The sequence below is a fragment of the Gopherus flavomarginatus genome, chromosome 6 (assembly GCF_025201925.1).
Source record: "Gopherus flavomarginatus isolate rGopFla2 chromosome 6, rGopFla2.mat.asm, whole genome shotgun sequence".
Taxonomy (NCBI): Eukaryota; Metazoa; Chordata; order Testudines; family Testudinidae; genus Gopherus; species Gopherus flavomarginatus.
In genome coordinates, this window is record NC_066622.1 from 92,328,770 (window position 1) to 92,351,397 (window position 22,628).

A 22,628-nucleotide genomic window follows, 5' to 3' on the forward strand; every position below is an offset into this window, starting at 1 on the left:
CTTTAAAGACCCTTCACAACCTACCTTTCAGCATCTCTCATTCACTAGTCAGATGTCGACTCGCACCTCTGATTGGCCCACGAGACAAACTTGTCTCATTATTTCCTTGTATTCCTGTCTGGGTCTGTTGTCTTATTATATTGTCTGCTCTTTGTGACATGGACCATCTTTTTGTTCTGTGTTTGTAGACCACCTAGTACAATGGTTTCCTAGTTCATGACTAGGGCTCCTTGGTGTGACAAAAATAGTAAAAGATGAACACTAATAGTATCAAAGAAGTAGCCTCAGCAATTCTAATACTAGGCCTGACAGAAGTTTATTAAACATTCTGGAGTGTAATTGTGTCCTCTGTTCACTATGTAGAATTCACAGATTTTATCCCCAGACTCTCATACGAGACTGGAATAAATGAGTGCACATTTGGAATTGGGTATCTGCTACACTTCAGATCAAATGTTGAGTATATACACACCTTCTCTTCAGCCTTCCTTCTTCCATTCAAATGATTACATCCCTGACTAGCAAAGGACCAGCTGAGTCAACAAAGCCACCTTTTGATACTACAAGTGTTAATGTCAACTCCATAACCAACCAAATTATCAGTAGTTGTCCACTAGCTATGTCTATTTATACTTAAATTGGATACTGTTAAGACAAGGTTTCCATGTCTCGTTACTTAAAAGATGGGGCTGGTAGAACTATCAGGTCACATACTGAGGTGGAAAAAATAATGTTTGCGATGGGTTTGGAAAAGTTTTGCCATAGGAAGAAGCAGGAATGAAACCTAAGCTACTTGAAGAGAAGACAGGGCTCATGAATGGGAGCGGATGGGGAAGAGGCAACAGGAAAAAGGTATAGACAACTCCTCAGATGGAGGTTCAGCACCTGAAAGAGGCAAGTGGAAAGGCAGCATGAATAATTCCAGTCCATGCTCTGAGGAAGTAGGTGGCGCACTGTTCTTCAATCCATTCACCACACCACAAGGGATGGATTGTCACCAATAAATCCTTTTTCTCCTCCTTATTCATACATTCTTATTGTAGAGATGCACATCACCTGCATTCTTATACTAGCTACCTTGGTGATTTGGCATTTCCAACACCAGAAGAGAAGAAAAAGAAAATGAGATAAGTGGAACTAGTTTTCATGCTATTATTTCAAAACACTAAGTCCAGATTATATTTACAATGTCTTTTGAAGTCTGAAAATGACTATATGCATTGGTTGAAGATGCAAAAGCTCTTTTCTGCAAAATTTATTCATTCTACGGTTTAAGTTATAATTTTCTTACTTTAAATTTAGCTGCCCAATTACAATTTAACCAACATAGAAAAAAATAAAAATAATTTCTGCTGTAACTTACAGCAGATGCTCAATAACACTTCTTACGGTGAAGGTTATAAAACAATTTCAGTTAAAAGCTTATTTCATACGTCTATCTTTTTGCAACACACTCACCTTTTGATATGAAAATTTTCATGCTTGATCTCTGCCCAATGGTAATATTTTTTTATCCAAGAATGTGCAAGTAAAATCCTTTCAGCTAAACTTCGTGAGTATGTTTGTGTAAAACACGTCCCATTTTAAAACAATTCTAGCCTGACACACCATATTCACAAACAAAAAACTTATTGTGAAACAGTTAAGGTTGCTACATGCAATATACCCAATACAGAAACACAAAAACAAACCAAACAGTACACACTCTCCCTGGCCCACCAAAAACCTTTTCCACTACGACAAATACTCTACGCTACAGACTACACACACAACCTCAGTTCTGTTCTCATATCTACGAGTGTCTCCAACCACCAAACCATAACTATAGACAGGACACTGTGTATTCCACAGCACAATAGGATCAAAATCTGCTGAACTCACTCCCAAGTTCTGTAGCAACATTAGTTTATTCTACTGCCAGGAAATACCCTTCATTCCCATTGCCACACACAAACATATATAGCTACAGATCCAATTGAAAATACTCATTAACATAAAAGTCATTAATTATTTTTGATAGTAATTTAAGGATAGATTTAGGGGTGGCATGAGGGTTGTTGTTGTTGTTATTTGGGGGGGGGGGTGAAGGGGAGGCATTGTGTTCGCCAAGCAGCCCAGCTCCACTCCCATGATGTTGCCCAGGCATCCTAACTAAGGGACTTTTTCCTCCTCATGTGTGCCAGGGAAAGAGAGAGATTCAGCCAGCTTCAGAGTCTGATCTCCACAGCTTCCAGGACCTTAGCTTCTGTACTATTCTCCAGGTTGCCTAGCTTACCAGCCTACAATTTTCACTCCCGCCTCTCCATGGCTGCAAGGACTCCAGTTGTGGCTTCCTGACGCAAATACCCGATTCCATGGAAAAGCACAGGGAGCATGCACTGTAATCCAGTAAACTCTCCCTTGTGGTGGAACCTGGAGAGCAAGAGGCAGCTGCTGACAGATACTGACAAGTAAGGAAAGAGAAAACAGTACTAGGCTGCAGCCAAATGCTGAATTCTGTGCCATCTTGGAAAAAGTATTATATTCGCAGCCATGGAATCAAGACGTCCATACAGCCATAAGATAAATGAAATAGTTGAGAGTTCTCCTGCTTTGGGCTTTCTGCAAACTCAGAAGGCAATATTACATCAGTATATGTCACATTTTTGAGGTTCTCACTGCAATTATAAAGAACTAAAACCTTATATTTATTTAAATGAAACCTGAGGTTCTGAAGCTTAATTTAGTGGCTGGCGTAACAAAAACTACATTAAGATGAAGTTAAGGTTGACAGTACATATAATATATTTTACCCTAGATTACTGATAAGAATGTTATCCCAAAAACAAGTATTATAAATCCAGGGAATGTAAGTTTTACTGAACTAAAAGAAACCCAACTCATATTCAGGCATGGAATTGCATAGTTAAGTCACCCAAACAATCTTAACTCTACCCTTTAGTGACACCATGAAGTAACTATACACATTTGACTAATACATTTTATGTATGGCAAATGAAATTTAATGTGGATAAATATAAAGTAATGCACATTGGAAGAAATAACCCCAGCTATACACACAATATGATGAGGGCTAATTTAGCTACAACGAATCAGGAAAAAGATCTTGGAGTCATCGTGGACAGTTCTCTGAAGATGTCCACGCAGTGTGCAGCGGCGGCCAAAAAAGCAAAAAGGATGTTAGGAATCATTAAAAAGGAGACAGAAAATAAGACGGAGAATATCTTATTGCCCTTATATAAATCCATGGTATGCCCACAACTTGAATACTGCGCACAGATGTGGTATCTTCATCTCAAAAACAATACACTGGCATTAGAAAAGGTTCAGAGAAGGGCAACTAAAATGATTAGGGGGTTGGAACAGATCCCATATGAGGAGAGATTCAAGAGGCTAGGACTTTTCAGCTTGGAAAAGAGGAGACTAAGAGGAGATATGATAGAGCTATATGAAATCATGAATGGTGTTGAAAAAGTAAATAAGGAAAAGTTATTTACTTGTTCCCATAATACAAGAACTAGGGGCCACCAAATGAAATTAATGGGCAGCAGGTTTAAAACAAATAAAAGGACGTTCTTCTTCACACAGTGCACAGTCAGCTTGTGGAACTCCTCACCAGAGGAAGTTGTGAAGGCTAGGACTATAACAGCGTTTAAAAGAGAACTGGATAAATTCACGGAAGTTAAGTCTGTCAATGGATATTCGCCAGGATGGGTAAGGAAGGGTGTCCCTAGCCTCTGTCTGTCAGAGGGTGGAGATGGATGGCAGGAGAGAGATCACTTGATCATTGCCTGTTGGGTTCACTCCCTCTAGGGCACCTGGCATTGGCCACTGTCAGTAGACAGGATACTGTGCTAGAGGGACCTTTGGTCTGACCCAGTACGGCCATTCTTATGTTCTTATTCATAGTCCCAGGTAAGACTCAACTGATTTTTAAATACATAAGATTTCATACATTTTTCCACATATTACAAGGATTTCTCAAGGAGACGACAGGAACATAGGAATGCCACCAATACAGAAGTATTCTTAAATTTTATACTCCAAATAAACTAAAAGGGAAACTGACTTTATCAAACAATAGTCCAACCCAGAAATGCCACTCACCATCAACAACATCAAATAAATGCAGGTATCAGATTAGTAATAGAAAATCAAACTGAAGCAGCAAAAGATAAATCCTGTTAGCAACAACATACCTGGTAGGGTTCTGGAGGCTGGCATCCCTATTGAGTAACAGTTAAAGTTACTGACCTTGGTAATAGTAAGATTTACGCCTCTACCGCGATATAACTCTGTCCTTGGGAGCCAAAACATTTTATCGCGTTATAGGTGAAACCATGTTATATTGAACTTGCTTTGATCGACCGGAGTGCGCAGCCCCACCTCCCGGAGCACTACTTTACTACATTATATCCAAATTTGTGTTATATCAGGTGGTGTTTTATCAAAGTAGCAGTGTATTTTGGGGTGGGGGAGAAGTACAAGGCAGGTACTAGTAAGTGTCTTCTCGTTGCACTGCTTTATGGTTGAGGGGGGCAACTAAAACTGTTTCACAATTTAAGTTTTCTGCATACAAATTTTCTAGGTTTTCTAATGTTTAAGCATTTAATGGCACACCAGCACTAGGGTCACGACAACTGGGGTAGCCATGAGGAGGGGCTCCTGGCTCCAAGTCTCGGGGCTCCCCTACAAGGTCCAGCAGACCATTCAGGGCCTCCCATTTAAGGGTGAGACTCTTTTTTTTTTTTTCCTGAAAAGACAGACAAGAGGTTGCACAGCCTGAAAGTCTCACGAGCCACACTTTCGCCTACAACCTCCTCAGAGATTCCAGCAGCAGAACTGACATGACAGTTCTGGAAGGAGGAACAGACGTGGCAGGAGGAGGCATCAGCCATCCTTAGGTCAGGGCTCTGGCCAGCCCAAGCCACCCTCTGGCTCTAAACCGGCCTTTTGAAGGTGCAATTGAGGATGGGGTGATCCAGATCAGAGGCTGAAGCAGAGGGGATACTGGAGGCAGTGCGGACGCGGGTGTCCCAGTTTTGCCCATCAGGGGGTGGTCGCTGTTCTCCCCCTCATGCATCAGGAAGACCACAACCCCTTGCTACAGGCTTCTTGTAAACTAAGTTCTAGGCAAAAATATAAATACAGATTACTATTTCAGTTATGTATATATTATTTTATTAACATCATTAACTGTAATTTTGCATTTCCACTGCGATGAATGACAAATACTTATCCCCAAATGTTTCTATGACAAATGGATGCTCCTGCATCTAAATTTACATTAACCTTTTATGTACCTCATTCATTTAAATGTGGTAGTTAATGCTGGAACCTAAAAATGGCCTAGTAAATGACAACACAACTATTTCACTCCTTATCACTTTAGCAAAAAGCTTCAGCTAACATGCAGGCAAACATATGATTATAGAAAACATATGTAGGAATGGAGATTTGGGTGGGAGAGGGGAGAACATGGAAGCAATTATTATGTAGTGATAGAGAGTCACTTACCATGTAGTGGCAATATGGATGTGAACAGTATTCAGTTGACATTTTTAGGTGTCTTCCCCGCAACCTCCAGCCTTGTGGGCTAGAAACTTGTTTTTAAGTCAAAGGTCAGATACTGGAACACCCATTCAATGTAAAAAATACTGGTTACTGAACTTGATAGAGGAAAAAAATTATGACAAAAAAGGGCCATACATGTACACTAAATGAACTCAATAGCTCTCCACTGTACATGTGGTGCATCCCATTTTATCTGTGCCAAGATGGTAATTATTATGGGCCTGATTTATTGATATATTTGTTAATTATAAGTCAAAGCTAATTACCATATATGGTTTTTACAATTGTCCTTCCTTGCAAATGGTTAAATAGTCTTAGCTCTTACCACAGTGAAAAACAAAACACTTCTGCAGTTCTTAATGCTTTATTTACATTACATAGCTCCTTACTTTCCCAAATTGAGGTTCTAAGATTAGTCTTATACCCTAGAGTGTGGCCATCATGCCTCCCTCTTAAATGGCACTTACTCCTCTTCCTGACAGTTTACACATTCTTCCACTATTTAGAACCATTAAAGAGACATACAATACAAGTGTAGAGGATTTTTGGATAGACAGAGATAAAGGAAAAGGAAGCAGTGGTTGCTACAAACTGACCACAACAAAAGGTACCTTCTTATCTCCTGTTACCACTGTAGGCTTTTCTCCAATAGTGCAACAGTACAAAGCAAACATTTCCTACTGATATCCCCAACAATTCCTTTAACATAAGAGGTAGTGGCATGTTTTGGGGAACAGAGAAAGAGGCTTGAGAGAAGCAAACTTCTAGGTCACTTTCGAACAGCGTTTTCCAAATTTATGAGAGCTGAGCCCTCCTTCAAGAAAGTGATACCACATATGTCAGTGTTCTTGACTGCAAGGCCCGCGAGCCAGTGGCAGCTCCCATCAACAGTTACCTCCAGCAGTACAGACGGGTTGCCGCTAAGGCTCCCTGCCTGCACCGGCCCCATGCCGCTCCCGGAAGCAGCCGGCATGCCCCCGCAGTCCTGGGGGTTGCATACTCTGCCAACAGAAGCACAAAAAGTTGGCTGGGCAGAGCTAGGCTTAACTGTGCGACTGACTGATTTCAAAGACCTACTGGGAATCTTCTGTAAAATAGTTTGACAAATATATAAAGCGTGCGCGCACATACGCACAGTCTTTAAAAGAACATATACAGTAAGTGTTACATACAGAGAACTCTTAATAAAAGCAGATGAAGTTGTAACAAACAAGTATTTGTCCAGCAAATGGCACCATCTACAATAGATGGGCAGAAAACCTTCAACCACAGAAAAAAGATTGGAAGAGATTAGTTGCAAAATCTAATGCTCCTAATGCTAATGCTCCTATTACTGCCACTTCCTACTCTTCCCTTCCTCCTCATCGCTACCACCACCACCACCACCACATATATTGCATTCAGGTGCTGAAAGGGCCAGCTGGCAATGACTAAGAAAACTGTTCATTTTCCATTGCAACTAAAATATTGAGCTTCAGAATTTAAGATTCCATTGTTTACAAAACAGTCTATTTCCCTTACAGCTGCAAAAATATACCACCTAACAACTGCAAATAGTCAACTCAAATGGAACCAATTCGGTAATGCCTACCCGAGATTTCACACATCCTAATAAGGGGTTTACTCTGAACCTTAAACTGTGGTAATTTTAATGTCAACATTGTTGACAATTTCACCACTGATCAGGGTATGTCAGGAAAAAGAGAATCAGATTATGAAGATATGCACAATCACAGTAAATAGCATAATGGCATTCTGGGATAAGAAGTGGGTGGAGCTTGATTACACAATTCCCCCCCACCCACATCCCAGTCATGCAGATTTTATAACTATTCTTCCCAGAAACAAGCCCTTTCAACTACAGTACTATAGTGTTGCTATACACTTTGCATTCTCATTTGCCAAGAATATCTTCCTTCCTTTTTAAAAAAAATAAGAATTCTATAAGGATAAATGTCACTAATTTAATTGTATCACAAAAGTACTGATAAAAGTCAAACAGACATTCCCCCCCCCTTAGTAATCAACAAGCTTCTGTAATTTCATTGTACTCTGACAGACAGTAAGAGTAGAACAGAACCCAAATATTAACACAGAACAATTTTGTTAATATAATTCATAAAAATATTTGAAAAAATGTGAACGGAAAATAAAAAAAAAAAATCAACATCTGCCCAGGTTATTTCTTGTTTTACAGAATCTCACCTCTCACTTCAAAATTGAAGAGTCTCCAGCTGTTACGGTTGTTTAAAAACATGAAGTACAACTGATCATTTGTACAGAACATGGAACAATAGCTCAAGTTGTGAACTGCACATTCATCTCATCTCAATAGGTGTTAATCCAAATGCAGTGATGATACTGTATTCAACACATAGTAGTAGTAGTAGTAGTAGTAGAAGATTACAAAGTAATGCAGTCTCCTTGTACTGACATTTCACCAGAGATACATCTACACTTTACACTCTTTACGGCAGCATGCAGAGGACATTTATTACACTGCTAGCAGTGTAGATAGCATGGCTTAGACAAGTATAGTACAGACACACACATCTGTACCCTGTGGGTAAGTACCCTACATGGTTCTCTACACACCAAAGCAGTGCCTCCCCTGTGTATGTTGCTATTTGTAGCACTGTGGAGTCTTTCCTGGCCACAGGGAAAGGCTCTGGCGGGGGGGTGGGGGGTGGCGGCAGGCAAAAGGAAAAGGCTCGGCAGCTTCGTACTGCTGGAGCCTTTCCCCTCTACCTCCCCTTTGCCAGAGCTTTTCTCTGTCACAGTGAGAAGCTTTAACAGCGGAAAAACTGCCACCAGTAGAATGCAACGTAGACATAGTCATGAGAGGTGAACATGGGAGAGTGCCAGCACTAATTTTTCCCATAGTCAAGGAGGAACTACATTCAAACAACACAGCAGGGCATCCCCACTGAGGGAGAGCCAAGCCCAAGGAACCCAGTAGGGCCTGAAGAGCACAGATTTTGAACACAGGCACAATCTACAAAGAGGAGCATCTCATTTTGACAGCTATTTTGGAGCAGAGCTTACAGGACTACCACTACTTTCCCTCCTTTCGTGCCTCTCAATTTGACCCCCTCTGTTTTTTTAGGGCATGCTCCTATGTTTGAACTTTTTGCTGTGGTTAAGCTGTTAAATTACATAGTGGCCTTTGAAAAATGTATTCACCTCTTTGTTAGCATCAACAGAAAATAAAACAAGCTTCTGAGAAGAGCTGTGGTGACAAAAGCAGACCCAATCCTCTACTTCTATTAGACATGGAGAGCAGGAGGAGGAAACCTTTCCTTGTCTTCCTCCCACTCACTCAAAAATAGATGAGTGTCTGCTTTTATCCAGGGAGGCATAGCACAGTGAAATTTACAAGAATTTTGTAAACTTCATTCCTGCTGGACAGAACGCTATGGAAGCTGGAAACTACCCAAACCCTGGTTATCTTCTGAAAATCACTTCAGGGTGGTAACAAGAGCACAAACAATTGCAATCTTCCCCACATTTCTCCATACTTCAGACACCAACCAACTAAGGTTAATACAAAAGGATGCATCTTTCCTCACATCCCTCCACCAGATCCAGTGACAACACCCTACTGGTAAATTTAGCATTTCTTCTCAAGAGCTGGTCTGAGACATGTACTAGGCTTCTCACGGCAAAGCAAGAAGAGAAGCTTTCGTCTTTTGTAGTACACCTCTACCTCGATATAATGCAACCCGATATAACACGAATTCGGATATAACGTGGTAAAGCAGTGCTCGGGGGGGGAGGGGTGGCTGCACACTCCGGCAGATCAAAGCAAGTTTGATATAACATGGTAAGATTTTTTGGCTCCCAAGGACAGTGTTATATAGATGTAGAGGTGTATCCTCTGACTAACAGGTGTCTAGCACATTTTTCAAGTCTTACTACCACAGATATCCATCATCATCTAGGACATATCACACTGCTATGTGGCACATCCATAAACAGACCAATATTAAAGAGAACTGAGGTAAAGTCCTAAAAAGCACAAAGACTTTTTTAAACCACAACCTTACCCAGTGATGTTAGCAACCATCAAGCAAATTGATATTGTTTTACCTTGCTCAACTGGCTTTAAAACTGATTCATCATCTGCTCTGTCCAACATTCATAGTTTTTATTTGAAGCTTTTCCTGCAATTGACACTTCCAGTATATTGATAGTCTAAATCCCCTCAGATCTCAACAGCTGTTAATTTTTAGAAGTCAAACTTAAACAAGGAAAAACAAAATCAGATTCTAATTTGTATTATGTAAAATTTGCTTAAAAAAACAAACATTTTCCTCAAATACTCCAGCTCTCAACTTATTTTATTAGCAAGGTTAGTAAAAGACTCAAATGCAGGACCCTACCTAAAATCAAAAGTGAAATGCCACATTAACACTGACACATGGCAAAAACCACAGTCACAGAAATATGCACTTGAACTTTAAAGTACAGCAAAGTTATCGTCCATCAGAAAAAGTGAGCAAAAGAGAGGAGAGTGCGTAACAGGAACAAGAAATCTGGGGGTATGTATGTACTAAGGGACAAATATGAGCATGGCTTGAGAGCTGTAGCCATACCAGTATAACCCAGTAACGTAGATGCAACCTACACCAATGGAAGGGGTTTTTCCTTTGGTGTAGGAACACAGCCTCCTCAAACAACAATAGTTATGTTGATGGAAGAATGCTTCCATTAACCTACCTGTATCTACACTGGGGATTAGAATGATACAGCTACGTCAGTCAGAGGTGTGTATTTTTCACACCCCTGAAAAACAGTGATGTCGACATAAGATTTAAGTATAGAACAGGTCTGGGAAAACACAGCTTTGTATATCATGTAGTCATGCTTAGCCACATCTTTAGCGCCAAAAAAAAAAAAAAACAAAAAAAACTTTCAGCACGAGGAGCATTTCTACAAGATGACTTTATTTTTAGATTTCTATAATTCTGTGTCCTAATCAGGTTTACATTTTATATCAAAAAATTTTGTACATTTGTATTCTGTTAGATATACTGGAGAGGATAAAGACATGCAAAGCCTACCACCACTCTTCTCAAGAAACTAATAGAAAATATTAATTTCAACACAATTTTTTTTCCACATACCACTCATGAGAACCAAAAAATTCATGTCAGAAGTTCCATCAGAATTGTTATTGTACCTTTTCCCTAACAATGTTTTGTTAATTATTCCGTAAACATCAAACAAAGTCACAGAAAAAACCTCTACATGCTTAAGTACTACTTTCACAAATCTTTGGAGGTACTCTCTATGCCCTTCCCCTAAAGAAATGAAATGTTTTCCTTTTACTTGCCGGCTTATTTGTTGCCTTGGTGACATATACAGAAAGTTACCACATCTGCTTATCTTAAAACACTATTCCCAGGAGACTCAAGTTACTGGATTCTTGATTTCATGTTGTCCAACACTGCCATATAGAAATGGTATCAAAATGTTGGTGTACTAAATGCACAGCTTTAGAAAATAAAAAAAAAAAAAAACAACACAGCAGATTTCACTGTAAATTCACGACAATTATAGTCTTTTTTTATTTAAAAAATGATATTGCACATGACCTTTTTAAAGAGGCACCCTTCAACATTAAAAACCTATTTCCTAGTTTCTCATGTGTGTAGAGAAAAATATTTTTCAAATAGGAAAATGAGACTGCAAAGACACAAAAACTGGCAGAACTTGGGGCAAATGTCACTGTAACCAAAAAACTACTTTTAACTTTAATAGTGGCAGGTTTCAGAGTGGTAGCCCTGTTAGTCTGTATCAGCAAAAACAATGAGGAGTCCTTGTGGCACCTTAAAGACTAACAAAGGTATTTGGGCACAAGCTTATGCTCCTTGTTTTAACTTTAAGTTTTGTTGTTGTTTTTTATCTGACTAGATGTGAAATTGACATTTTGCCTTCAAATACTTACTTTTTACAGTAACAGAACTTGGGAAAATAAGTATATTTACTCTCACAGACATTTTCTGTTCAATCCTGCTAATATTCATTCAACTAGCATTCTGAAAACTGTGCCCTGAAAATCAACTGCTACTTGCAGCAAAGAGCTGATAGGTCACAGGTTGTTGACTCCACTTCCTTGCTACTAGCTGCTTCTGCAGCTTTCCAGAATCATCACGACAAACAACAGTCAGAAAGCCTTTAAAAGCACCTGGAAGTGAGGAAGAGCCTTCCTAGCTACCACTACTAGCAGCCACTACGATCAGAAAAACAGGTCAACATTAAAACAAATTAAATATTTTCCTTCTCCTCCATGTAATCAAATGCTGCTGTTACCACAGGACTATTCCAAATTCACAAATGGAAGGTGAAGTGATCTATGACACTATTGATCTGTGGTTCACATCACAAAAAAGTTTGAGAACCATTGCTTAAAGAAGTTCACCGGACCCTTAAAAAAAACATACTAAAATTAATTGTTGAGGTTAGAAGAGTACTTTTATATTAGGGTTGTATGTATACTAGATTATACAGAGTGTTTAGTACACATTAGAACAAGAACTACAAAGTACTTGTAGGAAAAACCAGGGGTTCCAGATGTTTGGCAAGAGGAAGAGGTGTGCACTTCAGAGACAACATGCTCATTTTCCAAACGACTGATACCAGAAGTATAGCAACTGTTGCCACATGGTTTGGCCATCCTCCACGCGAATGGTACAGTAAACATTGCAGCCAGTATGGGAAAATGGAAGAAGGGAAAAATTCCATAAAATAATGGGGACAAGACAATGCAATACTTTTTTACTTTTCCTCAATGTCTGGTTTTAACACACTCCATTTTACACAGTTCATTCATTCTGTTCTATACAAATTAGTATTTTTTTTTATTTCAACGTAGCTGATAAGGAGGTGTGAATTATCACACCCAACGACTCAATGGGGGTGAGGAGGAAGAGGCCACCCTTCTGGTCATAGACAAAGCCGGTGCTTGGTCTCTCCAGGGTTCTGGGAAGCAGGATGCTGGGGCCAAGGGCCGGAGCTAGGGGTCCCACTGAGGAAGAGCAGGGAGAGGAGTTGCCCCAGGAATCCAACCTGAGCACAGAGGATGGGCTCCAAGTGGATCCCAGGGTTTCTTTACAGAGCCGCACCTTCACAATAGCACCATGATTGTCCCCCTGCATGTCAGTCACCACAGTCTGGATGGGAGGGGGTTCTCCTCATGAAATTTCACATGCCTACACCCAGGAGCACCAACCCAGGCGAGCAGGGAAAAGGGTGCCTGGAGGGGGAGGGTCACACAACAGGGAACCCAGGGAATCCCCGCCACATGACCCCCCCCCCGCAGGTGGGGGACTTCTCCACCCACCTGCCACTCAAGGGCTAGCATATCAGGTGGTGACAACGGATTGGGCTACTCCACATCCCCAGAAGTATGGTTCCAGGGGAGAGCTTGCTGAAACATAGAGCAGAGTTTGACTGAGGGATGGGGGTGCTGCCAGGTGATTTGAGAGTATATGGAAGATAACATTGCTGAGTAGTAAAATAATCACAACAAATTCACCCAAAATAGACTGATTTACTTTTTAACCTTCAAAGAAATCCAAAAGCTAAGAGCCTAAGCAAACCTTGAACCCCTGCTACAAGTCTTCCCTCGCACACAGAGAAATCTGAAATGGAACCCCTGGCTAGAGACCCAGGAGGAGCTGTCAACCCTGCTCCAGGCCAGGTGAGTCACTGACAGCTTTAAATTACAGCTTCTTCCCCATCCAAGGACTGGTCCCAAGTTAGAGAAACCACTTAATCCTTGGAAATGGAAAAAAAAAAAAAAAAAGAAAAAAAAAAGTGACTGAAGCGGTCAGGAACCAGCACAGCCTGGAGCAGCAGAAGCTCCTCTTCCTGGTGTTCTAGTCCCCCAGACCTATCTCCCTGCTTCTCAGAACCACAGAAAACCATCACCTTACTCTTCCAAGCCCATTCCAGAATTTGAAGAGAGGGCTCAGCAAGGACATACATGTGCTGAACCCCCTCCTTTGGAAAATTATGGTTGCACCCTTGTAGACTCATAGGCAGTAGGATGGCCCTTAACCCATTTTAAATCTCATGTAGAAAGTTGTTTAATTACGTCAAAGCCCCTTAACACTGAGAATTTTGAAGCTGCATTTAATCTTTTCTAAATAGCTATTTAAAACTGATTTGATTTCTTATCAGTAAATACAGAAATTTCAACTACACACACACATTTTGGAATTTAGCTATAAACAAAGTAATCATTTCCATTTCATGAAGCACATCAGGCCTTGCAAACTCATTTGTCCATTTGTTGGTAGCAAGTATGGTTCAGATAGCAGTTTATGAACTTTTCATTATAAAAATTTTCTTTGTCCCACAAAATTGCAAAGGGTCTTACAAATGTGAATTGACGCAGGACAGCTCTAGCGCTTCAGCAGGGTTCATAGCTCACAGCGGGTAGACCAACCCAAAACTGATAAAACTCAATCTGTTACTATTCAGAACACCATATGCAGTGATGAAATTGCCAAAAAGCATTTCAATTTCACTCTGCTAATGAGTAGCAGCAGGATCTGGAGCTATTCACAGGGAAGACCACCAAAAATGGAGGCTGTGGAAGGATTAGAAATGCAGCCAAATGGTAGTGGAGGCAAGGAAGACACACAAATGCTCATTGGAAGAGCGGTTTCATGTATTTCAAACAGCAGCTAGTCAGAGGATTGGCCTACATTTAAGACATATGTTTGTCATAGCAACATTGGTTAGGGGACTGAAAAAAGAACGTTCTGATCAACAAAGCTATGCTAACCCAACTCCAATGTAAACACAGCTCTGATAACAGAAGAGGGCTTCTGTCTACATAGCTAATGTCCTTCAGAGAGATGGTGTTCCTACACTGACAGAAAACCTTCCTTTGGTCAGTGTAGGTTACCTCTACAAGAGGGAGCTATGCTGGTATAGTATGTCTACACTGCTGAGTCTTATACAACACGTTAATTACAAGTGTAAAGAAAAATCAATCAAGATGTGTGCCTAACCCACATAAACAACCCTATAGTCTTCTTACTGTAACCTTTGTTCTCTCTTCTCCCTTCACTCACCCTTTGGGTCTTTGTGTTTACTTGTACCTTATCCCTAAATTGTAAAACCGGTATCGTGAATTCTGTACACTCTGTAAACCACCTAGAGAAAAGAAAGATAGTCCAATGGTGTGCCAGTCTGAGACCAGAGAGATGTGAGTTTAGTTCCTAGCTCTGTCACAGACTTCCTTTGACACTTTGTACAAGTCACCTTATTCTGTGCCTCAGTATTCTGTCTGTAAAATGGGATAACAGGATAAATACATTAAAAGATGAAACCTTAGTAATGTGCAGTAATGAGACCATGTAAATAATTACAACAGATAGCACCTAGCACATTTTGGGCACTGTTTAAGACATAAAAGATAAATCCCCTTTAAAAAAAGTCTATGGACAGCATTTTCCCCCATTCGCCACAGTTTTGTCCCACAGTTTACAACTGGTATATGACTCTGGCTAGTAGCAGTTGGTACATTTTTCATTGTGTTGCCCGAAATATTTATATATCCATAATTAAATATATATGTTCTACAAAACTACCCTGCAAATGTGTTTTAAAAAACACATTCCTTATATAACATACATTTAGAGAACTCCATGGTGTTGCACAAAACCAACCGACATCAGAAAGACTAAGACCATAACACAAAGTTTGAAAATTTAAGACATTTGACAAAGAAAAGGAACAGACAAATGACATATAATTGTGAATTAAAGTATCTAAACTAGAAAATCTAGAAACTATGGTAATGACAACAGTGTTTAAGTATAAATGCTTCTACTTATACAAATAAAGCTAAATCCTGGGCTGAACAAAGGTAAGCAGATTACTTTAGCAGACCACTTTTTCCCCCACCATATGAAGCAATCAATAACCTCTAAAACAACAGATATTTTGGTTTATCCTGATTTTTCACATAAAAGAATAAATTACAGTTATGACAGTTTTTAAATCTTGAATTGCTGTACTGTATCAATAGCACTAGGGAACTGCACAATGCAGTTCGGTGATCTTCCACATGTACAGAAAGAACTTATGTAGTCATGATGTTTAACCAAGTGCGCATTTATATGCTCAAAATAATATAAAATATGCAAGCGTACAAATGCAACAGTACCAATGCATATATTACTAGAATCTGGAATTTACAAATAAAAAGATGAGTTCTCTACAGCACACAAACTCCATTTTACAGATTATGTATTCATAACACTAACCCAAGGAAATCCTGCTTGTTTTTTCCCCCCAGCAAGAATGTGTCTCAACACAACAGAATATATTCCTGCTTGTTCTCTCCCTCCACGCACATTCCTACACTCCTTAAGAAAACAATTACAACAACACAGACAAGGAAAATAAATAATTCAACATAATCTTTTAGTATTTTTATCACAAAAGTATTTTTAAACCTGTCACAACATTAAATGGACTATGAATATTCAAGCTGAGTAAAAAATAAATTGTTTCTTAGACCTGTCAGATGAAAGGGTTGGTTATTTTCACTCCACAGAGAAGCTAAGTTTTTACCATTTCCCAGTAAAATATAAATTTGAAGAACTACAATGATCAGAATGCAGCCATATCTTCCACGCAAAGATAATAAGTCTAATCAATGCCACCTCCTCTGTCGTCCTCACATATGCTAAACACATACATAACAGAAACCTTCCCATTAAAAACGGTGTGCCGATCTCTCTGGGGAAGCTAAAGAAACCTTTACCCCAATTTCAAGCCCCATATTACAGCATCTTCTTGCTACTGCACTCAGGATAATTTCTATGATTCGTGATTCACGTCAACCCGATTGATTCTCCACCACACACCACGGTGTGTGCAGCAGGGAGAAGAGGCTGACATGCACTTCCATGCTACAGAGAGCACGGGGGAGATGTGTTTATCACTGCACTCCGTACCCCACCTTAGGTGCCTAGCGAAAGAAAAAGACAGGCTGTGTCATACCCTCTCATCTACAAGCAGAGGGGGCGTCCTCTGACCACTCCCACATCTGCTACCCCTCACACCGAGCAGGGCCCCCGCTGGGGGAACGAGGACACCCCGCTGCCCAACCCTCAGGAGCTGAGTGAGCACTGCCCTACAGAGAGAGCAGGCGACGCCTGCACCTCCCCCCTCACACACACCCCCCAACGCCTGCTGAGCGGGGCCCCCGCGGGGGTGACCGGACCCCCCGGCCGCGCAGAGGGGGCACGCAGGGGGCAGGGGCCGGGGCCGGTCTCTTACCGCCAGCTCGGGGCTGTGCGAATCCCGGTGGGACACGGCGCGGATGACCCCGGCTCGCCAGCGCCCGCTCTCCTCGCGCTCCGGCGGCTCCTCTTCGCCGCCTCCGACACACAGGAACCGCTTCCCCACCAGCTCCGGCCGCGTCTCCACCACCGCCATGGCCGCCGCCGCCGCCGCACAGGCACCGCACCAGCCGCCCAGCCCTCTCCCCTACGGGCCGCCCATGTCGAGAGCCCGGCTGAGCCGAGGGGAGCGGGGCTGTCTCTGCAGCTGGCTGCGTCCGTCCCCCTCGCCCGCTGCGAGCCGGGCGCCCCGGGCAGCTCCGCCGCCGCGATCAGCCTGACACAAACACACGGAGGGGAGGAGGCGGGGGGAGCCGCTCTCTCACTGCCGCTCTGCAGCCCCGACCACTCCGCCCACACAGTCCACTACCATGGATACCGACACCACGCGCCGTCTCCCTCCGCCAGACAGCGCGAGCGGAGAGGGGGCGGGAAGAACTACTACTGCATGCGAAAGAGTCCGGCCCCAGAATTGCTGCTTTGCTGGAACTGAGCATGCTCAGTAACGTCAGCTGAAGCCACTGCCCTGGCTGTGCCCTCCCTGGGGATTGCAGCTGCTCCCTGCTGTTTACAGGGGCAGAGCGGAGAATCGAGGTGGGCTAGACAGGGCCTATGCAGGGATAGACTGGCTGCGAAGGGACAAGCAGGGGGAGGGGGGCTTAGGGACACAGTCGGGATCGGGGGTAGGAGCTGGGGTTGAGAACGGGTACGGGCGCTGCCAGATAGGGGCTGAGGGGAGCCTGGGGCTAGGGAGGATCCCAGGGGCAGTTACCCGGTCAGAGCAGGGTGAGCTGTCTCCAGGGGCAGCAAAAATAGGGTGTGGGGGGCAGCGGGGCTTTTTTTCCCCTGGCAGGACAGTGCCGTTCAGCTCCCACTTCCCAGGGCTGTGTTCTTAGAGGCGCGGTGCCTCCCAGTGCCTAGACACAGCAGCGCTTCCCTTCTGGTATGATGCATTGAGCTGCTAAAACAGACTTGATTTAACCAAATACTTGACATACACCCCCTCTGAAAATTATAATTGTCTTACTTGTTTTTAGTCTTTAAACGAATCCCTTATCCATTTATATGTCTGCATAAAGCCTCAGAGCAGTTCACAAATGTGTCTTAACTATTATTATTCTCCATGCCTGAATTGGACTGCCTTTATCTTGAAATCTACTGTAAATGTAGGTTAATGCTTTAAATTATTTATTTTTAATATGCTATTTTGATTACTCTTAGCACTTAATCATCTACTTTTCTGGAGATGGATCGGATGTCATTGTGCTATTTAATTGATATTTTCAACACCAGACACTCCTTGAATACATCAGTAGTTTCCAAGACCTTTCACAATCACATCTCACACTGTTTCTGATATAGCACTTCATATTTGTATGGCAACATGAGTTTTTCATTCTAAATTTTTGTTATTTTTTCAGGCACATTTGTACTGTAAAAGTGATAAACAAAGGAAATAGTATTTTTCAATTCACCTGAGACAAGTACTGTAGTGTGATCTCTTTATCATGAAAGGGCAATTTACACATGTAGATTATTTTTTGTTACATAACTGCATTCAAAAACAAAACAAAGTAAAACTTTAGAGCCTACAAGTCCACTCAATCCTACTTCTTATTCAGCCAATTGCTAAAACAAACAAGTTTGTTTACATTTACGGGAGATAATGCTGCCTGTTTCTTATTTACAATGTGACCTGAAAGAGAGAACAGGCATTCGCATTGCACTTTTGTAACCGGCATTGCAAGGTATTTACATGCCAGATATGCTAAACATTCATATATCTCTTCATGCTCAGACCACCATTCCAGAGGACATGCTTCCATGCTGAGGATTGTTTTAAAAAATGTGTTACTTATATGTGTGACTGAACTTCTTGGAGGAGAATTGTATGTCTCCTGCTCCATGGTTTTACTTGCATTCTGCCATATATTTTGTAATATGGTAGTTTGGGATGATGACCCAGTATATGTTGTTTGATTTAAGAACACTTTCACTGCAGATTTAACAAAACACAAAGAAGGTTCCAATATCAGATTTCTAAAGATAGCTACAGCACTCAACCCGAAGTTTAAGAATTTGACATGCCTTCCAAAATCTGAGAGGGACGAGGCACGGAGCATGCTTTCAGAAGTCTTAAAAGAGCAACACACTGATGCAGAAACTGCAGAACTCAAACCACCAAAAAATAAAATCAACCTTCTGTTGGTAGCATTTGATTCAGATGATGAAAATGAACATGCATCGGTCCACACTGCTTTGGATTGTTATTGAGCAGTACCCGTCATCAGCAGGGATGAAAGTCCTCTGGAACGGTGATTGAAGCATGAAGGAACATATAAATCTTCAGTGCATCTGCCCCATAAATGTCTTGAGACCTCAACTACAACAATGCCATGCAAACGCCTATTCTCACTTTCAGGTGACATTGCAAACAAGAAGCAGGCAGCATTATCTCTTTCAAATGTAAATAAACTCGTTTGTCCGAGCAACTGGCTGAACAAGAAGTAGGACTGAGTAGACTTGTAGGCTCTAAAGTTTGACATTGTTTTATATTTGAATGCAGTTATTTTTTGTACATAATTCTACATTTGTAAATTCAACTTTCATGATAAAGAGATTGCACTACAGTACTTGTATTAGGTGAATTGAAAACTACGATTTATTTTGTTTTTTACAGCACAAATATTTGTAATAAAAATAAATATAAAGTGAGCACTGTACACTTTGTATTTGTGATGTAATTGAAATCAATATATTTGAAAATATAGAAAACATCCACAAATACTTAAATAAATGGTATTCTATTGTTTAATAGTGTGATTAATCACAATTAATTTTTTTAATCTTACGGTTAATCGCGATAAATTTTTTTAATTGCTTGACAACCCTAGTAAAAAGCCTTACTAAAATAAGATATATCACATCTACTGTTTCTCCCTTATTCACTAGGCCAATAACCATGTCCAGTAAGGAAACTGGCTTGGTTTGAAACAATTTTTTCTTGATAAATCCATGCTCTCTATTCCTTATAATGCAGTTATACTCTAGGTGCTTACAAATGGATTGTTTAATAATTTGTTCTAGTATCTTTCCGGGTATCAAAGTTCGGTTAAGTGGTCTATAATGCCTGGATCCTCTTTATTCCTTTTAATAGAGACGTAGGGCTAGATTTTCAAAGGTTTAGGTGTGTACGTCCCAGTTTTAGGCTCCAATGCAATTCCCAAAACTCTTGCCAAACCCTTTAGACATCTAAACTCACTCAGTGCCTACATTTTCAGGGTAAAATTTCCTTCAGTATCTAAGTTTCTACCTCTGAGCATGCACACTGCTCCTTTATTCTAGGCATCTGGATGCCTAAATCCCCACTCCAGAGACATTTACAAACCAGGGCAGATTGCAGAGGAGGCAACACTTATCTTGTGTGTAGGGCCCAATCCAAGAAGTGTGTGAAGAAGCTGCCTACTGGATTGGGTCCCATTCAAAATCTGGCTGGAGAAGGAAATCTGTCACCATATGCTTTGTAACTTCTAGCCCAGTGATTAGAACACTCATGTGGGAGATGGAAAATCAATGTTCAATTTCCCCCTCAGACAACAGGGGGACTGCTTTAACCACTATACTAGAAGTTATAAGGTGAGTACTGCCTCCTCCCTTGGCTGTTTTGTGTGGAGTTAGGCACGTGCCTGTCTCATTCTCTCAATAAATAGCTTAGGCATCTAAGCTACCTGACTTCAGGAAAGGGACTCCCATTTGGGGACGGCCAGGCAGAGTTACATGCCCTAAACTCTGCATCTCCCCTTGGCTGTTTTATGAAGCTCCATGCCTACCATGATGGTTTTTGTGGATCCCACTCAAAGGTGCCGCCCCTCTCCCTCCCCCGTCCCCATCATTGTGTAGGGAGTTTAGGCACTTAACTCAGGATTTGTGACTTTTTTGGTGCCTAGAAGCTAGATGGTATGATACTGAGCATTGTGCTGCCTAAGTCCCTTTGTGGATTTAGCCCTTAGGCCTTTTTCCTTACTACCTACACTGGAAACTGAACAAAACATCCCCTCGAACAACAAAAGTTTTACAGACAAAAAGCGCCGGTGTGAACAGCACTTTGTCGGCAGGAGCACTCTCCTGCCAACAAAGCTGCCGCCGCTCATTGGGGGTGGAAGTTGTTTGTCAGTGGGATAGCTCTAGCCTCTCTCCCACCAACAAACAGTGGCTACACTGTGTGCCTTTTAGTGGCACGGCGGTACCAGCACAGCTCTGTCGCTCAAAGGTGCATAGTTTAGACCAAGCCTTAGCTGCGGGAACTATTCTGAGATAAAAACACAGTGAGGACAAGGCAATTTGGTTTTAGCAGTGAGGAAAAGGCCTGAGAAAATGTCTCTGAAATAAGATCAGGACAATATGCTCATATGTTTGTGCCAAAATAGTGAAGTGCAAATTTTGTTTTTAAAACTTGATCAATATTTGTAATAGCAATAATGGGCTGGTGGGGGCAGGGCCAGCGCTTCCATTTAGGTGAGCTAGGTGGTCGCCTAGGGCGCCAGGATTTGGGATGGCGGCAATTCGGCGGCGGGGGGTCCTTCCGCGCTCTGGGTCAGTGGCGGCAATTCTGCGACGGGTCCTTCACTCGCTCCGGGACCCGCCGCCGAAGTGCCCCAAAGACTGGGAGCACGGAAGGACCCCTGCCTAGGGCGCCAAAAACCCTGGCGCCGCTCCTGGGTGGGTGTGTTTTTATAAGGAACAATGGCAAATTTTCTACCTAATAGTTTGTGTTTAAAATGTATTTCAAATACTGTGTACAATGCTTTACACAAGTTTCAGTGTTTTATGTACATTAAATGTTTGTTTAATATAGGCCATACAGATTCTAACCTGCAATGGAAAGAGACTAATAAAGAGAACACATACCTTCATTCAGGGTTTTACATACAATAGTCCTGCAGTTTAACTCTATACAATGCTTTTCCAAATTACAAAAAATATCTTTAGTTATTTGTGTCCAAATTTTAAAGAAAGATTCCACAGTGCTAGCAAATTGTGACAGAAGTGCCACCAACCATACATCTTGCCACCACCTGGATCAGAAGATGAGGAAGGGTGAGAGCTAGCAAATTGTGACTGGTGTATCCCCAAACATCACAATTAGCCAGAGGATGAGGAAGATGAGAGGCAGCAAGTTGTGACGAAGCAGCAAAAAAGAACTACCATAGGTGTCAGTAACTGCTACCAGTAGCAAATTGTGACCATACCAGTTTGTAACATTACAGCACAACCACCACAAACTGCTGCTCCTACGGGAGATGAGGCTGCAGCGGGAAGCAGCAATAATAGTCACATGCTACATCTGCTCTTCCAACTGCTGCTACTGCTGCTTTAACAGGAACTTCCCTGGGAAGTGCAGCAGCAGCAATCTTTTACCACTGCTGCAGCTGGTGCAAGAGTTGCAAAGGGAAGGAAAGCAGCAGCAGCAACAGTAAGATAAGATGTTATTCTTGCCTTGCTTTCCATTAGCCACCCATGCTCTCAATTTCATCGTATAGGGTTTTTTATTTTATTTGCTATACCAACCCCTGCAGAATTACTCATGCTTCATGAGGTCACCATCACTCCCTCTGAATGAAAATCCTTCCTAGGAAAATTTTTACCTATCCAGAGTCATGTTTTTCAATGAATATGGCCTTGCCA

The 22,628-nt window shown here is 41.6% G+C and overlaps 2 protein-coding genes across 15 annotated transcripts in view; both read right to left on the bottom strand.

Annotated features, from left to right (window-relative positions):
- JMJD1C (jumonji domain containing 1C) overlaps positions 1–17,350 on the bottom strand; it is a 306,949-nt gene extending 289,599 nt beyond the window's left edge. For 7 of the 11 annotated variants that reach the window (XR_007775055.1, XR_007775056.1, XR_007775054.1 and 4 more), the window contains exon 1: positions 16,882–17,339. Coding sequence is in view for 6 of the 11 variants with exons in the window: in XM_050958280.1 (XP_050814237.1) it covers positions 16,882–17,040 (159 nt within the window). In the remaining 5 variants the exon portion in view is untranslated. Of the gene's footprint in view, positions 1–16,881 lie in introns of all 11 variants that reach the window. The other 4 variants (XM_050958276.1, XM_050958279.1, XM_050958281.1 and 1 more) reach the window with 4 other exon arrangements.
- LOC127053499 (zinc finger and SCAN domain-containing protein 20-like) overlaps positions 1–22,628 on the bottom strand; it is a 449,526-nt gene that overhangs the window by 104,217 nt on the left and 322,681 nt on the right. The gene's annotated exons all lie outside the window — the stretch shown is intronic.